The sequence below is a fragment of the Ochotona curzoniae genome, unplaced genomic scaffold (assembly GCF_017591425.1).
Source record: "Ochotona curzoniae isolate NIBS_2020 unplaced genomic scaffold, NIBS_Ocur_1.0 contig_3819, whole genome shotgun sequence".
Classification (NCBI taxonomy): Eukaryota; Metazoa; Chordata; class Mammalia; order Lagomorpha; family Ochotonidae; genus Ochotona; species Ochotona curzoniae.
In genome coordinates, this window is record NW_024466004.1 from 2298439 (window position 1) to 2320304 (window position 21866).

Here is a 21866-nt window from a genome sequence, read left to right on the forward strand (position 1 = left end):
CGCTCCTCCGCCGCGCGGTCGCGTCGTCCTCGCGCCGCCGGCCACCGAGGGGCGCGCGCGGCCTGTGCGGCCCGGTCAGCGCCGCCTCACGCGCCGCCTCGGCGCCGCGACAGGGAGTTCCTGCCTCGGATCGCCAGCTGTCGCTCTCTTCTCGCGAGAACTGTCCCCTCCCGAGGCCTCGCTCCTTCTGCACCCCCTCCCCCGGACAGGTTCCATATTGGGTAAAATCTCGGCTCGCGGAGAGTCCCGGGAGCTGTTCTCGCGAGAGGAGAGAGGCTCCTGTTCGCTGGCTCGAGGACTGTGACCACTGGAGCTTGATCGGGCGCTGCAAGGGGAGCCCCGAGTCCGAGCTGCACAGCCCGGAGTCGGCCTGGCCGGGGGAGAGGGTGCACGGGAGACGTGCGCGGGCGCAGCCCTGAGCCCCGCAGCGAGCGCCTTGCCCTTGGCTGCAGCTGACAGGGGCCGTGGGCGCGCGCGCGGTGGTCCGTGAGGGTCTCAGCCGCCGGCACCTGCGCAGCGACCGGCGCCAGGTCGTTCCTCCCACGCCCCGCTGGGGCGGGCGACGAGGACCGGGGAGCGGGTGTGGGTGCAGGCACGCACGCACACGCGCGCGCGGGGTGAGGGAGCACACCTCAGGGCCACCTCGTCGCCCCGCGGCCGTCGCTGGAAAATGTCTCAGGAGAGGCCCACGTTCTACCGGCAGGAGCTCAACAAGACCATCTGGGAGGTGCCCGAGCGCTACCAGAACCTGTCCCCTGTGGGCTCTGGCGCCTATGGCTCGGTGTGGTGAGTGTGGCCGGGTGCGGGGCCCCGGCGGGAGCGGGGATGGCGGGGCAGCCCCTCCTGCGCCCCAGCGCCAAGCCTGACCCCGGGGCTCGGCTCTGCGCCCAGCAGCAAGAATTTCGCCCTTCCACTCCCCCGAGCTGTCCCTTCCAGCTCTGCATGTCCCGTACCCCCTGCACCCCTCGCTCGCTGCACAAGCCAGGGCGGTGGTCATTTTTGCGTGCGGGACGCAGGTCCGCCGTGGGCGGTTAGCTGATGGTGCTGGAGCTCGCTCCCGGTGCTGGAGCTCGCTCCCAGCTCACAAACCCTGCGCTTCTGCTTCTCCCCTTACTGTCTACCCCACCCCACTCCCGGGGGGGCTGGCTCCAAGGAAGGGACCCCTGTTGTTGCCGCAGGTGGGGTGAGGTGTTTTTCCTACTGATGCTTTGCTCAAGGACTCTCTCCCAGGGTGTGCGCACATCCTGGGGGCGCAGAGACGGGGGTTGTGTGAACAAAACAGAAGCAGCTAGCTGCGGGCTTTTGTTATTGTGGCAAACCTTTGTCGAAATCCAACTCCCCCCACTCTCTACTCCCCACGCATCTCCCGTGGAGAAGCGTTCTTTTTGAATTTGCAATTGAATTGGTAGCGACCCACTGGGCTTCAGATATCGGCTTTATCTGGGTGAGCCCTGCGCCCGCCTGCGCGGTGCGTTTCCGAGTCGGTTGGAAGCGTATTTCCTCTTGGAGGGTGTTGGTAGCGCCTGCAGAAAGAACGCTGCTGCTTGAGAAACTGGCGGCCTGGCTGATTAGTCACGTCACAGCCACTGCTCCTTCAAGTATTGTCTGACGGAAGGGGGTTCTCTCTGGAGCAGGGCCAGGCCGGTCCCTGCCACTGGGGGTTTTTGGGGTGCTAGGAGGTGTTGAGACTATTTTTCATTCCAGTTGGGTTCTGAGAATGGTGTACTTTTCAGAGTCCCCGAGAGAGAGTGCTGGGAGCGACTCACCCAGGATGGTTTCCGTGAGGCTTGGGAGCACTTAAGAGACACTTTGTAGCTTGTATTTAAATTGACACCTGGCCTCCCCAGACCTGAAGGACTTCCCTAACTTCTCTTTATACACTTAGACCAAATCTTTTTCCACTTAATATCTTTATAGAGTTCCTGTTCTGAAACTAAGTATCGGGCTTAATTGTTAGCTATATCCCCTTCCCCCCTTGGCCCTATGAATTTTTGGCGAATGCATTTTTTTTTTTTTTTGAAAAGGGGCTGGTAAAATGCATTTTTGCTTTGGAACAAATTCCAGGCTTTTGGATGTGTTCATCATTAAACAGGATCCCTGTGTTTCTTAAAATCACTTCATGAATTTCCTGTTTGGTGGACTTTTCTGGGTAATTGAGATTGTGCAATTGTGTCCTGCAACAGATCGTATTGCAAGCTGCTTGAGTAATGCTGCACAGGTCCCTGTGGTTAACATTTGTCTCCCACTTTCACACTGCGGCAGTTTAACCTTTCCAAGAGATTTGAAGCTTTTTTTTTTTTTTTATAATACGTATATGTTGTTGATTTGCTGCTTTGTAAAGGTTATCTTTAAAATTCAAGACTCATTCATATACTTGCATTTTCATTTTTAAAAAATGCTTATTTGAAAGGCAGAGTTGGAGAGGGAAAAAGAGAGAATACACTAGTTCACTCTTCAAATGACTGCAACAGCTGGGTCTGGGTCAGGCTGAAGCCAGAAGCCTGAAACTCCAGCCAGGTCATAGGGGCAGCTTTTGCTGTTTTCACAGATGCGTTCTAGGGATCTAGATTGAAGTGGAGCAACCAGGACTAGAACCAGTATTCTTATGAGATGTCAGTGTTGCAGGCAGCTGCTTAACTTGCTGTGCCACCTGTTTGTTGCTGTTGTTGCTTTCACTCTTGAATTGATATAGACATTTTCCTAGTATTCATCAAGTGTTTAAACCTTCCTGTATCACTAACAGAGCAACTCAAACCCAGACAGCTGAAGTTGAATGCAGCTGCTTATACGCTTTCCCTGTTCTTGGCGGGGCTTGCTGTATGTTGGCCCAGAGTTTCAGATCTGCAGTGTAGTGTCAGTAGACTGAACTCCACAGTGTGCCTTCTGTGCTGTACAAGCTTACATAAGTATCCGGCACCTGAAAGCAGTTCTTTAAAAATGGGAAATGCAGTAACATTGTGTAAAGTTCAGAAGGAAGTGCCTTGGTGAAAAAAAAAAAAAATCTCCTTTTCCTTCTGTTCTCTAGCCATGCTATTTCTCAGAGACAACTGGAGACAGAGAGGTGGAGCTTTTTTGGTTGGTTGTTTGTTTAGTAGCATTTCCAAAGACCTAACTTTAAGTAGTTAAGAAGTAACCACAGTGTACTAGAGGAAGAAAATACAACAGGGATTACGTAACAGTTGACTATAAACAAATGTATCTGCTTGTGGAATGAATACTGCAGTTTAGAATTACAAATGATACCTCATTTGGAGTAGGTGCTATAGTTATTTGAAGTCTCCTGTCTCTCCCGACTTAAATAGCAGCTTTTGAGGTGTGGCAGAAAACATTTTCTGGAACTTCTAGAATCTACATTGGAACCTGTGTTGCTTTTTCTGTCTTCATCTTTTGAGAGCAGATTCGATTTAAGCAATAACAGAGTCAATTTCAGTTCAAAGAATTTGGGGAGTTTTGCCTCAAGTCTAACGAAAAAGGTTCACCAGTCAGGTTGACCATACTGTTTTAGGTCAGATAGGACTATCAAGCAATGACAGTTTTGTGTGACTTGTCTAACCAGACCTGGGAAATCTCTGAGTTTTAAGGAATGCAACCTTCTTGAATATGTCAATTTTGTATACTCTGAAGTGTGATACACTTTGATGTATAGCATTTGAAAAGCATATCACCCTCCTTTTATTTATTTATTTTTTTTTTACCAAATATATGGCAAAGAAATAAAAGTGAGTTGCCTGTGTGATAACCTCCTAGAAACAAAGATCAAGGAATCAGATCAGAAATTCGAGCATTGGTAGAGTTAGATAAAGATGGCTTTTCTTTTTAAAGGGGAATAGGAACTAAACTCCGTCTTGCATTTTTAAGGAACTTTGTGCATTGTCTGCAAGGGGAAACGAAGCAAAATTGTTAAGAATACATGGCTGCTATATGAAATTGTACCACATTATTCAGAATTCAAAGTAAAAATATATTAAAAAAGAAAGAAAACATGGCTGCAAGGCATTGATTTTGTGGCTTTGGGACCCAAGGGAAGAATCTTTGTGGTGAGTTTAAGGAAATGTAAACAGGAACTGAAGTGCCTTTCCTCTGGGGTACTTTTTTCCAGTTCCTTGCTATTGATTAGAGGAGAAAGGGAACTGGGAATCACACAATAGGAGATGGGAATTGAGAGTTATTTTGGGGTTGTACTCAACTGTTTATTCAGTAATATGAAATTTGCTGAATACTAACAACCATGAGCCTGGGTGTTTGAGGAAGAGTGCCGGGCAAAATGGAACAAGACAGTTCATTACCTCTTAGAGCTTGTAGCCTGGAAGGTCTAATAACCTCATCCTACAATGTTCTGGACATTGGGTTGTGTACATTGTCATCAACACATAAATTACACAGAATGTGAAAAAGATGCTTCAGTTTCCTAAGGAATCCAGTCCAAATTCCAGAGTGCCTTGTGGAATAAGATTGTTCTAATAAGTGTTATAACAATGAGTGAAACTTTTTCTTTCTTACTTTTTTTTTTTAGAATTAGCGACCATCAGTTGAAATGTGTTAGGGCACAAACAAAATTCCATGGTTGTGGAGCCAGTGTTGGGGTACAGCTGGATAAGCTGCTGTAACACTAACACCCCATTTGAATAGTCAGTGCAAGGATTCTCTGCTTTTGTTTCAGCTCCCTGGAATTGTGCCTGGGAGGCAGCAAAAGATGGCCCAAGCACCTGGGAGACTAACCAGTAGGGAGACCTGGTCGGAATTCCTGGTTCCATGCTTTGGTCTGGTCCAGACCTGGCTTTAGTGGTCATTTGGGGAGTAAAACAGTAGATAGAAAAAATATTTCTCTCTGTGTTGTTTTGCTTTTTAAATAAAGAAATCTTTTTTAAAAAGCTGTTAATTATGTACAGATGACTTTCTTGATGCCTGATCAATGAGAACAGTGTGTATCTGCTGTGCCAAAGGTGCCAGTAGGTTCCTGCCAGTCCTCCTTTATAACCAAAAGCAAGGTGGCTGGCTGACTGCTATCAATGCCAGTCAACCCAAAATATTTCAGCACAATTAATAATCAATATTTGTATTATGGGTACATATAAAGACCTTAAAGAGTTCGGTTACATTGATGATAAAGTTATGTTTCATTTCCCGAATCCCATTGTCTCCACTGGTTTTTTTACTGGCTCTCATTTAAAATTAAAGTATGTGGAACCCCCAGCTTTTCCATCTGCCAAGTTAGTTTCTTGACACCGAGGAGGATTCTACCCTGCTTGCCCTCTAGCCCAGCCTCAGATGGACTGGGTAGACTTTGCCTTTCTTTCTTTTTTAGTTAAATTTTTTTTCTTATTTCTTATTTATTTTTATTTTGAATTTTTGAGTTATGTGGTACAATTTCGTATAGACTGGAATCACCCCCCCCCAACAGATTTTCCCCATGTTGATGCAATGGCATAATCCTTCATAAGGAGTCATAATTCCGTCAGTCTGTTATTTATTGTTGGTACAGACAATGTCAGACAGTCCAGCCTCTCGTTGTCTACACATTTCCAACAGTTTCACTGAGAGTCCATCTTTGATTTGGAAGAAGGGATACAATACAGACTACCATATCCAGATGTGGGGATAGACCTTGCCTTACATGGAACAGTGCAGATGGGGCCGGACTCCTAGGGCTTCAATTCAGAGGGGTGGGATTCCCTGGGTCAGGGCACTCTCGCTTTAGTACTAGCTGACATTTTTATGGGGCTTCGCAGTGCATAAAGTGTGCTTGATTCAAAGCACTATCCATCAGTCCTCACCAGCTCCAGGAATGCTTGTGTTGTGAATGCAGGTTTACGGATGAAGTGTTGGACTCATTCATGAAAGGCACAGTGCACTGGTCTGTGCCATTTTGGTTTTGATTCTGGGGTTTTCGTACTTCCCTGTAGCTGTGAGCTGCTGGGATTGCAGGGTGCCACTTTCTCTTGTGTAGTTTGCCTCCTTTTGTGAAGAAAGAAAAGTGGCTGCTTAAGTCACTTGCAACAGAGCTGTGAGGCTGGGGAAACGGTCCCACCCCTGTCATTGTGTAGCCCAGAGTGAGAGCAGCGCCTTAACCCATTGAAGTCATGTCCTTTCCTCAGAACTGATAAACCGAAGATGAACTCATTCATTGGACAGATTAAAACTTTGTGCCATAAGAATTACTTGGCAGTGCAAACAGTTAATTCCTGAATTTATGAATCCTGGTTTGAAATCCTTCACTGTGTGTGTGTGTGTGTTTATATAAAGTTGAGACCATCTGACCATGCTTGTGTTATATAAATACAGGATATAAATAGAAATAACTGCCTCTCCAGGTCTTTGAAAATACATTAGGTTTTTGTTCTTTACTGTGAAATTCAGTATAAAGCTGATTTGTTCCTAAGAGGTACAACTACTGTACTGTTTTTTTTAAAAAGCATTCATTATAATTTGAATTCCCTTAGCATGGATTTTTTTTTCTCATGATCACCATGTCTTTTAAAGTCATATATGTTTCTTAAGGCAAAAAACAGAAACCCCTTTAAACTTAATCTTTTTTATAAAAAAAAGCTTTTAGTTCTAGTAGTTTGTTTTTACACAGTGCTTCCATAAGTCAAATATGTATGTGTGTTATGAACTTTTTCTAAGAGAGTTATTTATTAATTTAATCAGAAAGTAAGGTCTGAGAAAGAGTTTCTGTCCAATGGTTCACACCCCAAGTGGCCACAATGGCCAGAACTGAGCCGATCCAAAGCCAGGAACCAGGAGTTTCTTCTGTGTCTCCCATGCGAGTGCGGGGTCCCAAGACTTTGGGTGGTCCTCTATGCTTTCCCAGGCCACAGGCAGGGAGCTGAATGGGAAGTGGAGCAGCCAGGATATGAATCACTGGCGCCCTATGGGATCCTAGTGCGTGCAAAACGAGGACTTTAGCCTCTAGGCTACCGCCCTGGGTCCTGTTAAGAATTTTTAAAAGTAAACAACTCTCCAGTATTCGAGTTTTTTTAAAGACTTATTAATTATTCAGATCTACAGAAAGAAGGACAGAGAGAAAGATCTTGTGCCCCTGATTCACTCTCCAAGTGGCTGCAACAGCAGGAACTGAGCTGATCCAAAGCCAGGAGCCAGTAGCCTCTTCCATGTCTCCCAATCAGGGGGGCGGGGTCCCAAGGCTTTGGGCCATCCTTGACTAGTTTCCCCAACCACAAGCAGGGAGCTGGATGGGAAGTGGGCCACTGGGATTAGAACCAGCGCCCATATGGGATCCCAGCATGTGCAAAGCGAGGACTTCAGCCACTAGGCTACCGTACCAGGCCTCACATTCAAGCTTTTTATGAATTTATCTAGGGAAGAAGAAGAGGGTCCACAAACTCTACTTGACAAATGGATTCTGAGTTCTGGACATGCTTGGCACCGAGGCTGAGTGTCAGGGAGGAAGAGGTACCCTGAAACAGGAGCCTTACAGGAGGATCCCTTGGCCATGAACAGATAGTTAGGTTTTAGTACTGTTTCCTGAGAGTTACAGGAGAGAAAGGGGGTGGAAGATGAGATGCTAATCTCCTTGAGGTCAGGCTTGGCCTTTCCTGATACCTTGAACACCTGCAGTAGGTACTTTGGGTGTTAGATGGGGAATCTGAACAAAACAGACAAGAACGCCCATAATGAAGAAGCTGTATTTAAAAAATATGCATGTATTTAGAAAGATTACAGTGGACAATAGGCAAGTAAAAAATTTGCAATGCAATATGTAGATTACAGGTGGCTTATATGTAGTGTTGTTGGGAAAAGGAAGCATAGAAAGGAGGGTGTTTGGAGACCGAGTGACACTTGAGTGGAGACCTGAAGGAGGTGATGGAGGACCCTGGGTGGGATTGGGGAGTGGGAGGAGCGCTCCAGGCTGAGGGACTATCAAGCAGTAAGGCCGTGTGCTGTAGGAGCAGTTAGGAGACCAGTGTGGCTACGCCCGCGTGGACAGAAGTGACTGGGGTGTTGCAAAGGCACAGAGATCCTGTAGGATGTTCCCTGCTCGTAAAGACTGACTTTTTATAAGAGGGGGAAGCATCATGCAGCTTACGCTTAAGTTGGCTTTGTTCCTCTCTTCTCTTCTCTGTTCTCTTACCCTGTTAGAGGCAGTGGTTTAGATAGAATCAGAGAGTAAGGTGGAATGTTCCTGGGCCCTGACTCCTACTCACAGCTCTCATTCCAATAGGCCCAGAGACGGTGTTTTTTTTTTTTTTTTTTTTTTGGGCCCCGAGAAAGTTAGAATACCCTAATCCAGCTCTTTAAATAACAGGTGCAGAGTTCACTTTTTTAGGGTTTTTTTTTTTTTTTTTTTTTTTTTTATTGCCAAAAGGAAGGGAATAAAGAGATTAGCTGTAGAGTTCAGCTGAAAAAGGAAGATTAGCCTGCTGGCAGGTTGAGTGTTTTCTAAGTTCTTTGACTTCTAGGGTTTTTCTTACTGTGCGTGTATATTTGAGAAGTCGTTTTTACTTTGCTTCTGTGTCTCACCATTTAAGATCTCACTTTGGATTTTATTTGGCCTGATTGTCTCTCTGCAATCCTCTGTCTTTCCCCTATTACTATAATTTTGGTGGAGTCTATCGTTACCTGTTGTTAACACTTCAGTTTTGAGGCCCCAAGAATTTTTTTTTTGTTGTTAAGGAGGAAAAAATCTTATAGGTTGGAAGCATCTGCAGGTATATGACCACACAAAACCCCCCACTTCTTGTTGTCTGCCCTGCCTTTACAAATTCAAATTCCTCCTCCACTCACTCATTCATCAAAGCTTACCCCCGCCCCTTTACTGCACTATCATCTGGTTACAGAAAACAAGTTTCCTTGCAAACACAGATTCCCATGGCAACATAACAAAAAAGCAAAAGAACAAATGTTTTATTTTGTCTGACCAACTTGAGACCCTGAATATTTTGGCTTCTGTTGCTTTGAATGATGTCGTTATGGATTTTCTTGTTTTCCTCAAAGCCTTTCCTTCCTGGGTCCTGGCGGCATTGTCACAGTGGCTGTAACATGAAGAAAGGTGCATAAGTGTATTTATCATTCGTCTGCCTGCCTGTGCTTGGAAGTTTATGGTCTAAAATGCAGATCTGTGACCGTGCCAAAAACACAAAACGTGATCCGTTGTGCCCTTTGGTTTGTCGGTGCCAGGCATTGTAGCAGGTGTAATATTTATAAAGATTCAGAAAGCAGGAGGGAGCCCTGCTTTTGTGGCTTTTGATTTGGGAGGTGGCGTTGTTGTTGTTCCTCATGGAGCACTTTGGTGCATAATAACTCTCCGTGTCTTCCAGCGCTGTTTGCCTGTATATGTCTAATCCTTCTCTTGAAACCTCTTTAGATTCTTCCATGACATACTGGGTACATTTTACATCTAGGACAACTCTGTGCAAGGATTGTGTTGGATGTCTGTCTCAGGGACCTTTCCTTCTGATGATTCAGATCTTGAAAGTAATGACTTCAGCGCGTGCCCACAGGAGGTCACTTACCCGCCAAGTGCCACAATCATGCTCTCCCTCTTTCCTCTGCTGCTGAGCTGGAAGTGCCTGGCTTACATAAGTGTATGCTGAGCTCATCTTCCTTGTATTTCCTCATCCCTGCAGCAGATCTAGTTTAATCTCCAAAAACCATTGTTTATCCTTAATGTCCCCAGTACTTCTGTTTCTCTGTGTCGATTCCTTCATTTAGAACCTAGGTACCTTCTTGGACTTTGAGTTTTGAATAAATAGTGTCTGTTTATGTCAGCCAAATATTGGTGAAAATTTTAGTTATTTTCCTCATTCAATGTATTAAAATATGACTAATGATCATAGTATTAGATTGTAGTGGAATATTGATTTAGCATCTTTTTTTGGTACATTATATCATATCCTCATTTGACATTGTAAGTTTGGCTTGCTTTATTTTCTGATTCTTAGAGTTCTGGCTGCCTTATGATTTGACTTGCTGTGAAATGAACAACCTCAGTATTCTCTTACTCTGATGCAGGCACAAAAGGGAGGAAATTAGCAAATCGAAAGGACAGTAAGTACTGTGACCAGCAATTAAGTTGTGCTTATATTCCAAATACTGTGCATCCTATGGTTATTCCAATCTGTTGACATTTTGGGAGGGATGGTATTTGTTGTGATGTTTTTTTTGTAGCATCCTTGTCTCCTGTTTACTAGATAACAGTAACATTTCTTGGTTGTGACTCCCCAAAGTGGCCATCAACATTGCTGCATGTCCCTTGTAATGGGGAGCAGAATCACCATTTTTTTAAAAATTATAACCCTATATGTTTAGATTGACCACCCTTGAATAGAAACAATCCTTTACCTGCTGTAAGATAGAAATGCAGTACTTTCTGTTTAATAAGTTGGAGCCTCTCTAAACAAGCGTTTCATTATTTCCAGAATACCGGGGCCAAGGTCCTGGGTACAATTGGATAAGCTTCAAGGACAGGAGAACTTGTACAGCATGTTTAGGTATGTCACTCATGCCACTGAAAAATAACGATGACAGGTGAAGTAAATCTGATGATTGTGAATAATTTTTTTTGCCATTATTCACAGTTATTGCCCAACTTAAGGTATTTTGAATGTTTTGAGAGAAAGAAAACCATTTTTAGACATTAGCATGTAGGTAATGTTTTCCTCAGTGTCTCTTCTAGTATTTTCTGTCTTTTCTCTCTTCTTTCAGCATCTAGCTTTTTCAAATTCCTAGAAATATAATGCTGTTTAGAAAGCCACCAAGAGAACAACAGATAAAATAAGAAGCAAAAAGGGGGGCCCGGCGCGGTGGCGCAAGTGGTTAAAGGTCCTCGCCTTGCACGCCCGGGATCCCATATGGGCGCCGGTTCTAATCCCGGCAGCCCCGCTTCCCTTCCAGCTCCCTGCCTGTGGCCTGGGAAAGCAGTCGAGGACGGCCCAAAGCTTTGGGAACCTGCACCCGTGTGGGAGACCCGGAAGAGGCTCCTGGCTTCGGATCGGCATAGTATCGACCCGTTGCGCTCACTTGGGGAGTGAATCATCGGACGGAAGATCTTCCTCTCTGTCTCTCCTCTCTGTATATCCGCCTTTCCAATAAAAAAATAAATAAATAAATCTTTAAAAAAAAAAAAAAGAAGCAAAAAGGAGCATGTTAGAAACCCAGTTTATCTATCTTTTGTACATTGTTGCGTCTGGGAAGGCTTTTCATGGTTTTAAAATTGTTATTTTACCTTTTGGGCAATTTTTCTTTTCCTGTTTCTGCTCCCTCATATATTCTTTTTTATTTAAGTGGGTTTTTTTTTTGGTGGGGGTTGGGAGGAATGGGGAGAAGTGAGGAGAAAGGAAACCGAGAGAGCTAATCCATTGCTTGACTTCCCACATGTCTGCAGTGGCCAGGCTGGGCCAGAGCTGGGATGAGGCTGAGGCTCTCATGTGGGCGGCAGGGACCCAACTACCTGAGCATCATTTGCTGTCTCCTTGGGGTGGCATTAACAGAAAGCTGAAATCGGAAGCAGGACCAAGACTCTTAACTCACACAATCTGACCAGTATATAGTATGGAAATCTCAACTAGCAGTTTTCATCTGCTGGTTCACTCCCCAGAGGCTTGTAATAGCCAGGGCTGGACCAGGCTGAAGCAGGAACCTGGAACTCCATGCATTCTTCCTTCATGGATGATAGAGACTCAAGTGTTTGCAGGAAGCTGGATGAGAAGTGGAGGAACCAGGACCATAAGCAGCACTCTGATGAGAGATGTGGGCGTCCTAATTGGTGGCTTAGCCTGTTGCACAATGCCTGCCCCTAGCTGGCATCTTAACTATGAGGACAAATACCTGCCCCTCCTTTTGCGTTCCTTAACTGATACAGTCTCAGCAGTGGCTTGCTTCACGTACTGCTTCCAAATTTGTGCATCCAGACCTATTCTCAAGAATGTCTCTTTTGGATACTAAAAATATTTTATGATTTCTCCTGATTACTGTTTTAAAAAAAAACAATATTAGCTTCTGTTGGAATGGACTTGCATTATCTACTTTTGTGGTTTAACTTTTAAATACATGAAGCTGATATCTGAAGGAATCTTATCATAAACACTGATGGGTGAAGGTGATCATGAAAATAAGAATCAGGGATTCAGTTGGTTACCTGAAGATTTAACTCTTGATATTAAGGCAACATAGTTTGGAGAGTTTGAAATGTGTACTTAGATTTATTTTTTTGGATTTACTGCAGTTAGGATTTGCCAGTTATCCGTCAATGTTGGATGCCCACCAGTATATACGGAACGAACTGCACAAAGAAGTGTTAGTGCACTGTGTATGCGTAAGATAAGTGGTGATGGGTGTGCGGAGTGGGGACATTCTGAGTTACAGTGATTGTAATAGTGTCACGGACAAGGAAGTACCTAAAGAGTGTTTTAAAGGAAGGGTCATGTTTGGACAGGAGGAAAGGGAAGGCATCTGGATAAGAAGAAATAAAAGCAGAGTAGGAATAAAAGGACTGGCCTCATCAGGAACTTCTTAAGAATGGTGAAGCCAGTTGCAGTTCTCCTTTCGTTACACTTTAGAATCACCTGTGAAAAGCTGAAATATTCAGGTGAGTGAGCCCCCAGAATTAGGGTGAGAGCCAGAGTCGGATTCAGAAACCATGCTTCTTTTTTAAGATTTATTTTTATTGCAAAGTCAGATATACAGAGAGGAGGAAAGAAAGAGAGGAAGATCTTCCATCCGATGATTCACTCCCCAAGTGGCCGCAACAGCTGGTGCTGCGCCAATCCGAAGTCAGGAGCCAGAAACTTCTTTCCAGGTCTCCCATGCAGGTGCAGGGTCCCAAGGTTTGGGCCATCCTAGACTGCTTTCCCAGGCTGCAGGCAGGGAGCTGGATGGGAAACGAAGCTGCCTGGATTAGAACCAACTCTCGTATGGGATCCTGGCGCATTCAAGGTGAGGACTTCAGCCGCTAGTCCACCACATCGGACCCCAGGGCAACCATACTTCTAAGCAGTCTCTAGGTGGTTCTGATTTGCTGAACTCCTTGGAGGCCTTAGAATGCTGTTAGAATTTCTTGAGCTGTGAAGTGGTAAGGAAAAACATTAAAAAATAGGTTTACTGGAGGAAGCAAATGTGTTGCTTTATAGAAGTTTTTAGCAGTCTGTTTACGTGCGCCCCTGTTTGTTTCGGCTCCACAGCGTGATTTCTCAGTTCCTGAATGTCAGGAACTACCTGGTTTTGGTTTGTTTTCTTTCCTTTTGTATTATATGTTAGGTGCTGGGCTACATTCCCAGTATAAAAATATAAATAAACTATAGTTTCTGTTCTCCCTCACAGGAAACAAATACCTAAATAAAGGAATTGTTTTCAGTTTAATCCCTACAATATTGGTTACATTACATTGCTGATTATAGGAATACCTAGGTTCTTTTTTTTTTTTAATAAAGGTTTATTTTATTTTTTATTGGAAAGGCAGATGTACAGAGAGGAAAGACAGAAAGGAAGATCTTCCGTCCAATGATTCACTCCCCAAGTGACCACACTGGCTGGTGCTGCGACAATCCAGAGCCAGGAGCTCTTCCAGGTCTCCCACACAGGTGCAAGGTCCCAAGGCTTTGGGCCGTCCTCCTCGCCTGCTTTCCCAGGCCACAAGCAGAAAGCTGGATGGGAAGTGGAGTTGTCGTGATTAGAACCGGCTCTCATATGGGATCCCAGCGCGTTCAAGGCAAGGACCTTAACCGCTACACTGTCGTGATGGGCCTGGAATACTTAGGTTCTATCCAAGAACATTTGAATAGATGTGTACTTTAACTTGTGGAAACTTTTTTTTCGGGGACAGGTTTACCCATAGATCAAAAAATGATCAAGAGTTTGGACCCTCAATCTGTATTTTTTAAATCTGTCTTATTTTATATTATTTCAAAGATATATTCAACTTTAGACAACGAACAGAAGAGGCATAATATATAAATATATTTATGCAAAATATTTAGTAATGTGCAGATGTATATTACATGAATATAAATTTGTGTTATGTATATATTTTTATTCACTGTTATCACACTACTAATTGATTACATGATTGCATATAATTGGTAGTTATATCTAATTGATAATTACATATATAATTGATATAATGTATCAGTCTTCATTGTTAGTGTGATAAGCCCCATGCTGAGGGCTGTAGACACAGCATTTACCATGGGATTATTTTATATTAGTATGTTCATTTTGAAAGCATTTCATAGCCTTTTTTATCCCCAAAACAACATTGTGGTCCCATTTCACTTATTTGGAGACTGGCATATAGAGGCTTTAGCCAGTATTACCTGCTAGGAAGTCCCAAAACCAAAACTAGAGCTCAAGTCTTTTTACTACAGATTTACCGTTCTCCATGTCACACTGCATATGTTTATGCTTAGTAGGATTTGTTAAGACTAGCCTTTTCAGGGCCCGGCACGATGGCGCAGTGGTTAAGGTCCTCGCCTTGCACGCCCAGGATCCCATGTGGGCGCCGGTTCTAATCCCGGCAGCCCCGCTTCCCTTCCAGCTCCCTGCCTGTGGCCCAGGAAAGCAGTCGAGGACGGCCCAAAGCTTTGGGACCCTGCACCCGCTTGGAAGACCCAGAAGAGGCTCCTGGCTTCGGATCGGCATAGCATCGGCCGTTGCGCTCACTTGGGGAGCGAATCATCGGACAGAAGATCTTCTTCTCTGTCTCTCCTCTCTGTATATCCGCCTTTCCAATAAAAAAAATAATAAAAATAAATCCTTAAAGAAAAAAAAAAAAAGACTAGGCTTTTCAAAGTATTAGAAACAGATCCTTCACCAGAATGCAGGGGCAGCTTTGTTCAGTGGGATTTCAGTCATTTCTCTAGAGCAGAGCAGAGTCGTAGGCTGAGCGAGGTGGTGCACAGGTGCCAGCACAAATGTTCCTCAGCTTACGATGGGCTTGTGTCTTTAATAAACCTGTTTTTTAAGTTGAAAATCGTGTGGGGCAAAAACATTTTATAACTCAGGCATTACAGTTTAATATAACTGACCCACCCAGATATCATAGCCTAGAGACACAGTGCACTATAGCGCATTGGTTGTTTCCCTGGCTTACTAGTAGCTGAAACTCGCTACCACTGCTCAGTATCACAGAAGGCTTCATACCCCACCCATATCCCTAATCCTAAGAAAAAAAGTTGGAGTTTTAAATTCCAGGTCTACTAAATGTGTACCGTTTGTTACCACCCTCAAATTGAAATTTTTTATTCAAGCCAGTTTAAGTTGGAGAATATTTTGATGAAGGGATACTTTTAAAATATGGCTGCACAGACCAGTGTTGTGGTGCAGCACTGCTTTGAGTTCCAGGTTCTTCATTTCTGATCCAGCTGTTTGTTAATGTGACTGGAAAAGCAACAGAAGATGGCTCAAATACTTGGTGCCCTGCACCCATGTGGGAGACCTGGATGGAATTCCAGGCAGCTGACTTCAGTGTGGCCCAATCCCAGCCATTGCCACTTTGGGGAGAGAAACGCAGATGGAAGATCTCGGTCTCTCTTGGCCTTTTAAATGAACAAGTAGGGGCCTGGCGCAGTAGCCTAGCAGTTAAGGTCCTCTCTTTGGACACACCGGGATCTCTTATGGGAGCCGGTTCTAATTCAGGCAACCCCGCTTTCCATCCAGCTCCCTTCCTGTGGCCTGGGAAAGCAGTCAAGGACGACCCAAAGCTTTGGGAACCTGCACCCATGTGGGAGACCTAGAGGAACTTCCTGGCTCTTGACTTTGGATTGGCGCAGCACTGGCCATTGTGGTCACTCAGGGAGTGAATCATCGGACAGAAGATCTTCCTCTTTGTATATCTGCCTTTCCAATAAAAATAATAAACAAACAAACAAGTAGGTCTTTTAAAGTAAAATCAAACAAAATAAAATGTGAAGAAGTTGTTTCACACTTCTTCCCCTGACGAGTGGGGTTTGATTCCTCCCCTCCTGCGAGGACTGCATCACTGACTCACTTCTCTAACATGCAGACTGTGGTAGAAATGGTGGTAAGTGGCTTTTGAAGGTAGGTCAGGTCATAGAAGGTATGGTGCCTCCTGTCTCTCTGAGGTCACTTGATGTAGAGCAGGTTTCTCAACCTCAACACCTATTAGTATCTTGAGCCAATTAAGGTTTTTGTTGTAGGGGTCCATCCTGTGAGTCTTTGTCTGCTGCCCATGAGTTGTCCAGTAGTAGCCCTTCCGTGCACTCCAGTGGACAGTGTCTAAGATACGGTCAAGTGTCCCCTGAGAGAGGAAATTGCCCTCTGTCGAGAACAAGTGGCTTAAGGGAGGCTCTGTGGTGTTGGGAGAACACCAAAGCAGTTCCATGGAGAAGTTCCAGTGGAGAGAAACTTAGGCCTCTGACCAGCAGCCTTGCGTGTGCAGTGTGTGAAAGTGGGGCTCCAGCCTCAAGCCAGTCTTGAGGTGACCATTGCTCTAAGCACCTCCTTGACTGCAAACCTGGGAGAAACTGAACCGGGACCATCCAGAGAAGCTGCTACTGAATTTCTGACCCACAAAGATTTGCTTCGTAAATCTTGTTGCAGCCACCAAATTTGGAGGTGATTTGTTATCACCAAGTGTCTTCCTATGAGTATCCCATAAGATGGAAAGTTACAGACTGAGGAAATAACATATGTGTGAAGACAGCCCAGCACCTGCTGTGAACAGAGTTATGTGTATAGCATATGAGTGATTCTCTGGATAAAAAACTGAACACTGATTGTCATACAATCTTCATTTACTTATAACAAAAAGACAATACCAAATACAAGCAACCGTAATGTAATATATAATCAGTCTTAACTTTTCATATTTGCTTGAGAAGAGTTAAAATGATCTAAATGGAAACTATTTGTTATTGAGACTTTGATACACAAATAGAGAATCTTACAGGAAAAGATTAATAATTTTAATCTTTTACATTTTATATTTTCACATTTTAATCTTATATTTTCACATTTTAATAGTTTGGGATTTTTAGATTGCATCTGAAACTGAATTTCCATCTTAGTTGAGTATTAAGTTTCATCTCTAGTGATATTTAAAGCAGCCACACAAAACATTCTTATGCCAGCAGTTCAGAAGTTTTTGCAGCAGAATTTGGGCCAAATTCAGAATGGCAAACATCTGTCGCATGTGTCGCCATTCTGTAAGTCTTGGACCCATATGTAATGTCCCTGATAGATTAAAAAGAAAAAAAAAAGGCTTTAAAGTTCCAAGTTCATACGAAATTTAAAAAGAAGATACAGAGACCTCTTAAAAATTTATTTTTATTTTTATTGGAAAGGCAAAATAGATTTACAGAGAAAAACATCTTCTGCTTCACTCCGCAAATGACTTCAATGGCTGGAGTTGAGCTAATCAAAGCCAGGAGCCAAGAGCCTCCTCCAGGTCTCCCAGGTGGGTGCAGGATCCAAGGCTTTGGGACATCCTCCACTGTCACACACATACGTAGACTATCCCAAAACTAACATTTTCTGCAAGGATGGTTGGTTTGTTATAATGATGAATCCACATTGACACCTCATCAGCACCCAGAATCTGTGGTTTGTATTAGGTTCACCATTGCTCTGCTTCTGATTCAGCTTCCTGCTAATATGCCTGGGAAAGCAGCAGCAGATGAGCCAAGTGCTTGGGTCCCTGCCGCCCACTTGAGAGTCCCGAGTGGATTTCTGGGCTTCTGGCTTCAATTTTGCCCAGGACCTGCCCTTGGCTGTTGTGTCCTTTTGGGGGTGAAACAACAGATGGAAGATTTTCTCTCTCTCTTTCTCCCTTCTTCTTTGTCTTTCTGTCTGTAACTGCATTTCAAATAAATAAATATTTTTTAAAAGTTTCATATATACAAATGGTGAAATAATTTTCTGGTTTTCAAGATATAAGTGAGATGTAAGCGTTAAAACAATATGTTTGAGAGTTCATGAAGATATTGAAAAGAGCTGCTTACAGTATTTGAAATTGTATAAGCTTTACAGTCAATCTTAAATCCTCTCTTACTCTGAACAATATTTTTTTTTGAGGATATTAAGTCAAAACCTAAGTTCTGGACCAGGCAAAGTAGTCTGATGGCTAAAATCCTCTCCTTGCATGCTCTGCGATCCCGTATGGGAGCCAGTTCTAATGCGAGCAGCTCCACTTCCCATCCAGCTCCCTGCTTATGGCCTGGGAAAGCAGTCGAGAATGGCCCAGAGCCTTGGGACCTTGCACCTGTGTGGGAGACCTGGAAGAAGCTCCTGACTCCTGGCTTTGGATAAGCTCAGCTCCAGCCATTGCAGCCACTTAGCTGCAATGAGTGAATCATTGGGTGGAAGATTTTCCTGACTTTCCAATAAATAAATAAATAATGTTAAAAGAAAAAACCCGAGTTTCTTTTGATGACAATATTTTCAACACAGAGGAAGACCAGAGCATTCACATTAGAAATACAAAGACACGGACACACTTAACCTGCATTTGTAAGGAAGAAAAGCTGGGTTTCTATAGTACAGTAAGATTTATACAGGAAAACATTTCCTAATATCTATTGAATTTGTATCAGCTCATAGGTAAAAAAAAAAAGTTTCAAATTAGTTGTTTGAATTAAATTATTTAGATGGCGAGGTTTGAAGTCAACTGGGAAAAAGCCTGATGTTTTAAATGTGGACTTGTCATGTCTTTGCAAATTTTTCTTCTCATTTTGATATTTTAATGAATCTGATGTGCTAAAGAAACTTTGATCATATAATGTAACTCTAGATTTTAATGTTTTTAAATATTTCCATTAATTAAAAAAATTTTGTGTCGTTAGAACTTCATTTTTGCTTATTAACATTATTGGGGGCTTAGAAAAGCTCAACTGTAAAATCACTTAGGATCCCCACCAGTTACCTAAGAGATTTGCCACATGGTTGCCCATTCCACAGCCTGCTGGGAAATACTCAGTTTTTTTTGTTTTTTAATTAGTTTGAAAAACAGAGTGACAGAGAAAGACAAAGTTATACATGCTTTCCATCTGCTGGTTCATCTGCAGTAGCCTGACCTGGGCCAGCTTGAAGCCAAGGAGCTCCAGCTTGGTCTCTCACACAAGGACAGTAAGGACCCAAGTGTTTCAGCCAGCATCCACTGCCCTTCCAGGCACATTAGCAAGAAAGTGGAGGAGAAGTTAAATAGCCAGGACTCAGCTAGGTGCACCAGTATGGGGTGCAGGCATCTTAAGCAGCAACTTAACTAGCTGTGCCACGTATCTGCCCCGCCCCCCCCCCCCCCCCAGCCCAGTGTCCCTCCCATATTGTCTTTTGAGGAAATCTTAGTGCAGTCACTTGTGCTCTGGTGCTCTGTGTGTGTGTGTGACCACTTGGGTCAGCTGGGCAGCAAGCCCCTCGTCCTCCCTGAAGTTGTTCCTTGTCTGCTCAGTCGGCTCTTGAGGCATACTGATCTGCCCTTGTCTTAGGACCCAAAACATCTGTTAGCCAGGTGCCAGTCCATAGAGCATGAACACAAACTCCTCTATGCTTACACCTGTAAAAGCTCTGTCAAATGTTCAGTTGTTTTTGGAGAATTGTCTGAAGAACGCAGTCTTTTTCTTTCTAACCCTGTATAAGGTTTCCTCTTGGGTTAAGTCTGTCAGTGCACTATTTTGGCTTTGTGGCAGCAGTCAGTACGCATGGACACTCCAAGAGAGCCATCTGAAACCCACCATTAGGTTTTCCTAAAGACGTGGATTAGGACATTTCCACCACATAATGCCGTATCCTTCAGGAACATTCAAGAGGAACTCTGCCCTGGTTTGTTGCAGGAATAATTATGCCTCTTTGCAGCTCTCCTGAGTAGCTGGCTTGTTTCAGTTGCATGGCTCCTGTGACTCATGTCCTAACTGGTTGTGTTTGTTTTGTGATGGCGGCAGTGGGCTCAGAGCCCAATTTGAGACCCACCTCTAACGGGTATTCAGAAGGAGCCTCAGATAGGTGCTAACCTTACCCATACTGAATGTATTTATCTTACTCATTTCCCCACCATTTTTGCAGTTTATGTATATATAATTTCAATCTACTTTAAATCCAATATGGAACAAAGTAAGATACACATAAGAAAATTATATTGTGATATATTAAGCATCTAGTAAAATGTTTTTGTTTTGGTGATTGGGAAAGGCAGGCAGGTATGAATGTGCAACAAAACAACTTTAAATAATATTGTGTGTGAGGCACTAGATTCACAGTTGGCAGTAGATAAATGACAGTGACATCTTAATTGTAGTAATTGCTTTCAGTAAACTTTATATTTCTTCTAACTTTTAGACATCATGTATATCTACAGTCAGAAAAACTTGTTAAAGTGCAAATCTTGAATTTTCTTTGGAGAAGGTGATCATCATAAAGACAGTTTTGTCTTGTGATAGTGTTCACTTGTAGCTCTATGAAACTATGATTAAGATAGAGCTTCCCAACTGGTCATACTGGTAGGTGAGTCATAATAGAGGCAAAAACCAAATGCTATTTTAGGATTGTCCTTATCCCTGGCACCAGCTTGGCATTATGGAGAAGAGTCAACATTGAAATTGGTCAGATATGGGTTTCCAAATGTATACCAGTTGTGTGACCTTAAGTGAGTGGTAATGTTTCTGACCATTGACTTCTTTTTATGTTAAGTAAATCATACTGCCTCTTCAAGTTATTATAAGGATTAACAATACCAAAATAATACATGGCATAATCAGGTATTCAGCAAATTTGAATTTCTTTTGAGCATTCAGCTGATTGTAGAAAGTGATTTATGATTGTCCTTAGAAGTTTCTGTCTGTAGTCATTACAATTTGCTGTTTAGGGTGCAAGATTTCTCTCCAAATCCTGCTTTGACCAGTGGCAGAACCAGGAAACTAGGGAGGAGCGTTTAAATTCTTACTGATGTGGGTGAGGGGTGGGTCATCTGGTTCTTGCTCTAGCAGCTTTTGCTGTAGGGATCAGCAGGAATTAGCAAGCAGTTTCTCTGTTCATTTTGGTGAGGAAGAAATATCTTAAAGATTGGAGTATTTGTGTCTTTTGAAGTAAAAAATAAGTCTAAGGAATTCATGTCATTTTCGAAGAAGCAATGTATTTGTAGATGTCCGCTATGCCAGGATTTATATTGTATGTGTTTGTACCTTTGTGTGAATAGCTTTAATACCCATCAGCAAGAGAATGAATACATTGTGGTATATATTTTTAGTGAGATCACTGTGAATGTAAGACATGAAAATTGTTTAGGAAAATGCATGTTTTAAGGGTAGAAGGTTAAAATGTATATATTATAATTATAGCTATGTAAGTAAGTATCATTTGCAGAAAAATAAAATTGTTAATGTGGTTGTATTAAATGTATAGTCTCCTTTTTCTTGGACAGAACAACAGATGTCATTTATTTTTAATTTTACTTATAACCTTTTAAAAGGTATCCGTTAACTCTTTTTTTTAAAAAAAGTGTTTAGAATTCAAAAATATTAAATGTCTAGAATGTATTAGGTATTTTAAAATCTATATCAGCATGTATGAATATATATTTCATTTTTCCCCTACAGATAAAATTATTCTTTACTTCTGAGACTTAGTCTTTTTAACAATAATAATATAGCATATCCATAAAAGTACATGAAGATTTTTGTTAATAAAATATACGAAAGGACTGGGCATTTGGGGTAGCAGTTAAGTTGCCACTTGCGGTTCCCACGATGGTGTCTGGGTGAGTCCCTGCTACTCGGCTTCCCATCTGGCGTCCTGCAGGTGCACACCCTGGGTGTGCAGTAATGCCCACAGAGGAGAACACAGCTGAGTTGTCTGGCTTCGGCCTGGCCCAGCCCCTGCACATCGCAGACATTGGAGAGGGGAACAGTGGGAGAATGATTTCTTTCCACCTACTGGTCTGCCTTTCAAATAAATGAAAATAA

General features: G+C 43.1%; 1 protein-coding gene across 5 annotated transcripts in view; it reads left to right on the forward strand.

The window, feature by feature from the left end:
• Positions 1–231: 231 nt before the first annotated feature.
• The window catches only part of MAPK14 (mitogen-activated protein kinase 14), a 75732-nt gene continuing 54097 nt past the window's right edge, over positions 232–21866 (forward strand). For 2 of the 5 annotated variants that reach the window (XM_040983253.1, XM_040983251.1), the window contains exon 1: positions 234–786. In XM_040983253.1, coding sequence (XP_040839187.1) covers positions 671–786 — 116 coding nt within the window. In that variant the 5' untranslated portion in view covers positions 234–670. Of the gene's footprint in view, positions 787–21866 lie in introns of all 5 variants that reach the window. The other 3 variants (XM_040983249.1, XM_040983252.1, XM_040983250.1) reach the window with 3 other exon arrangements.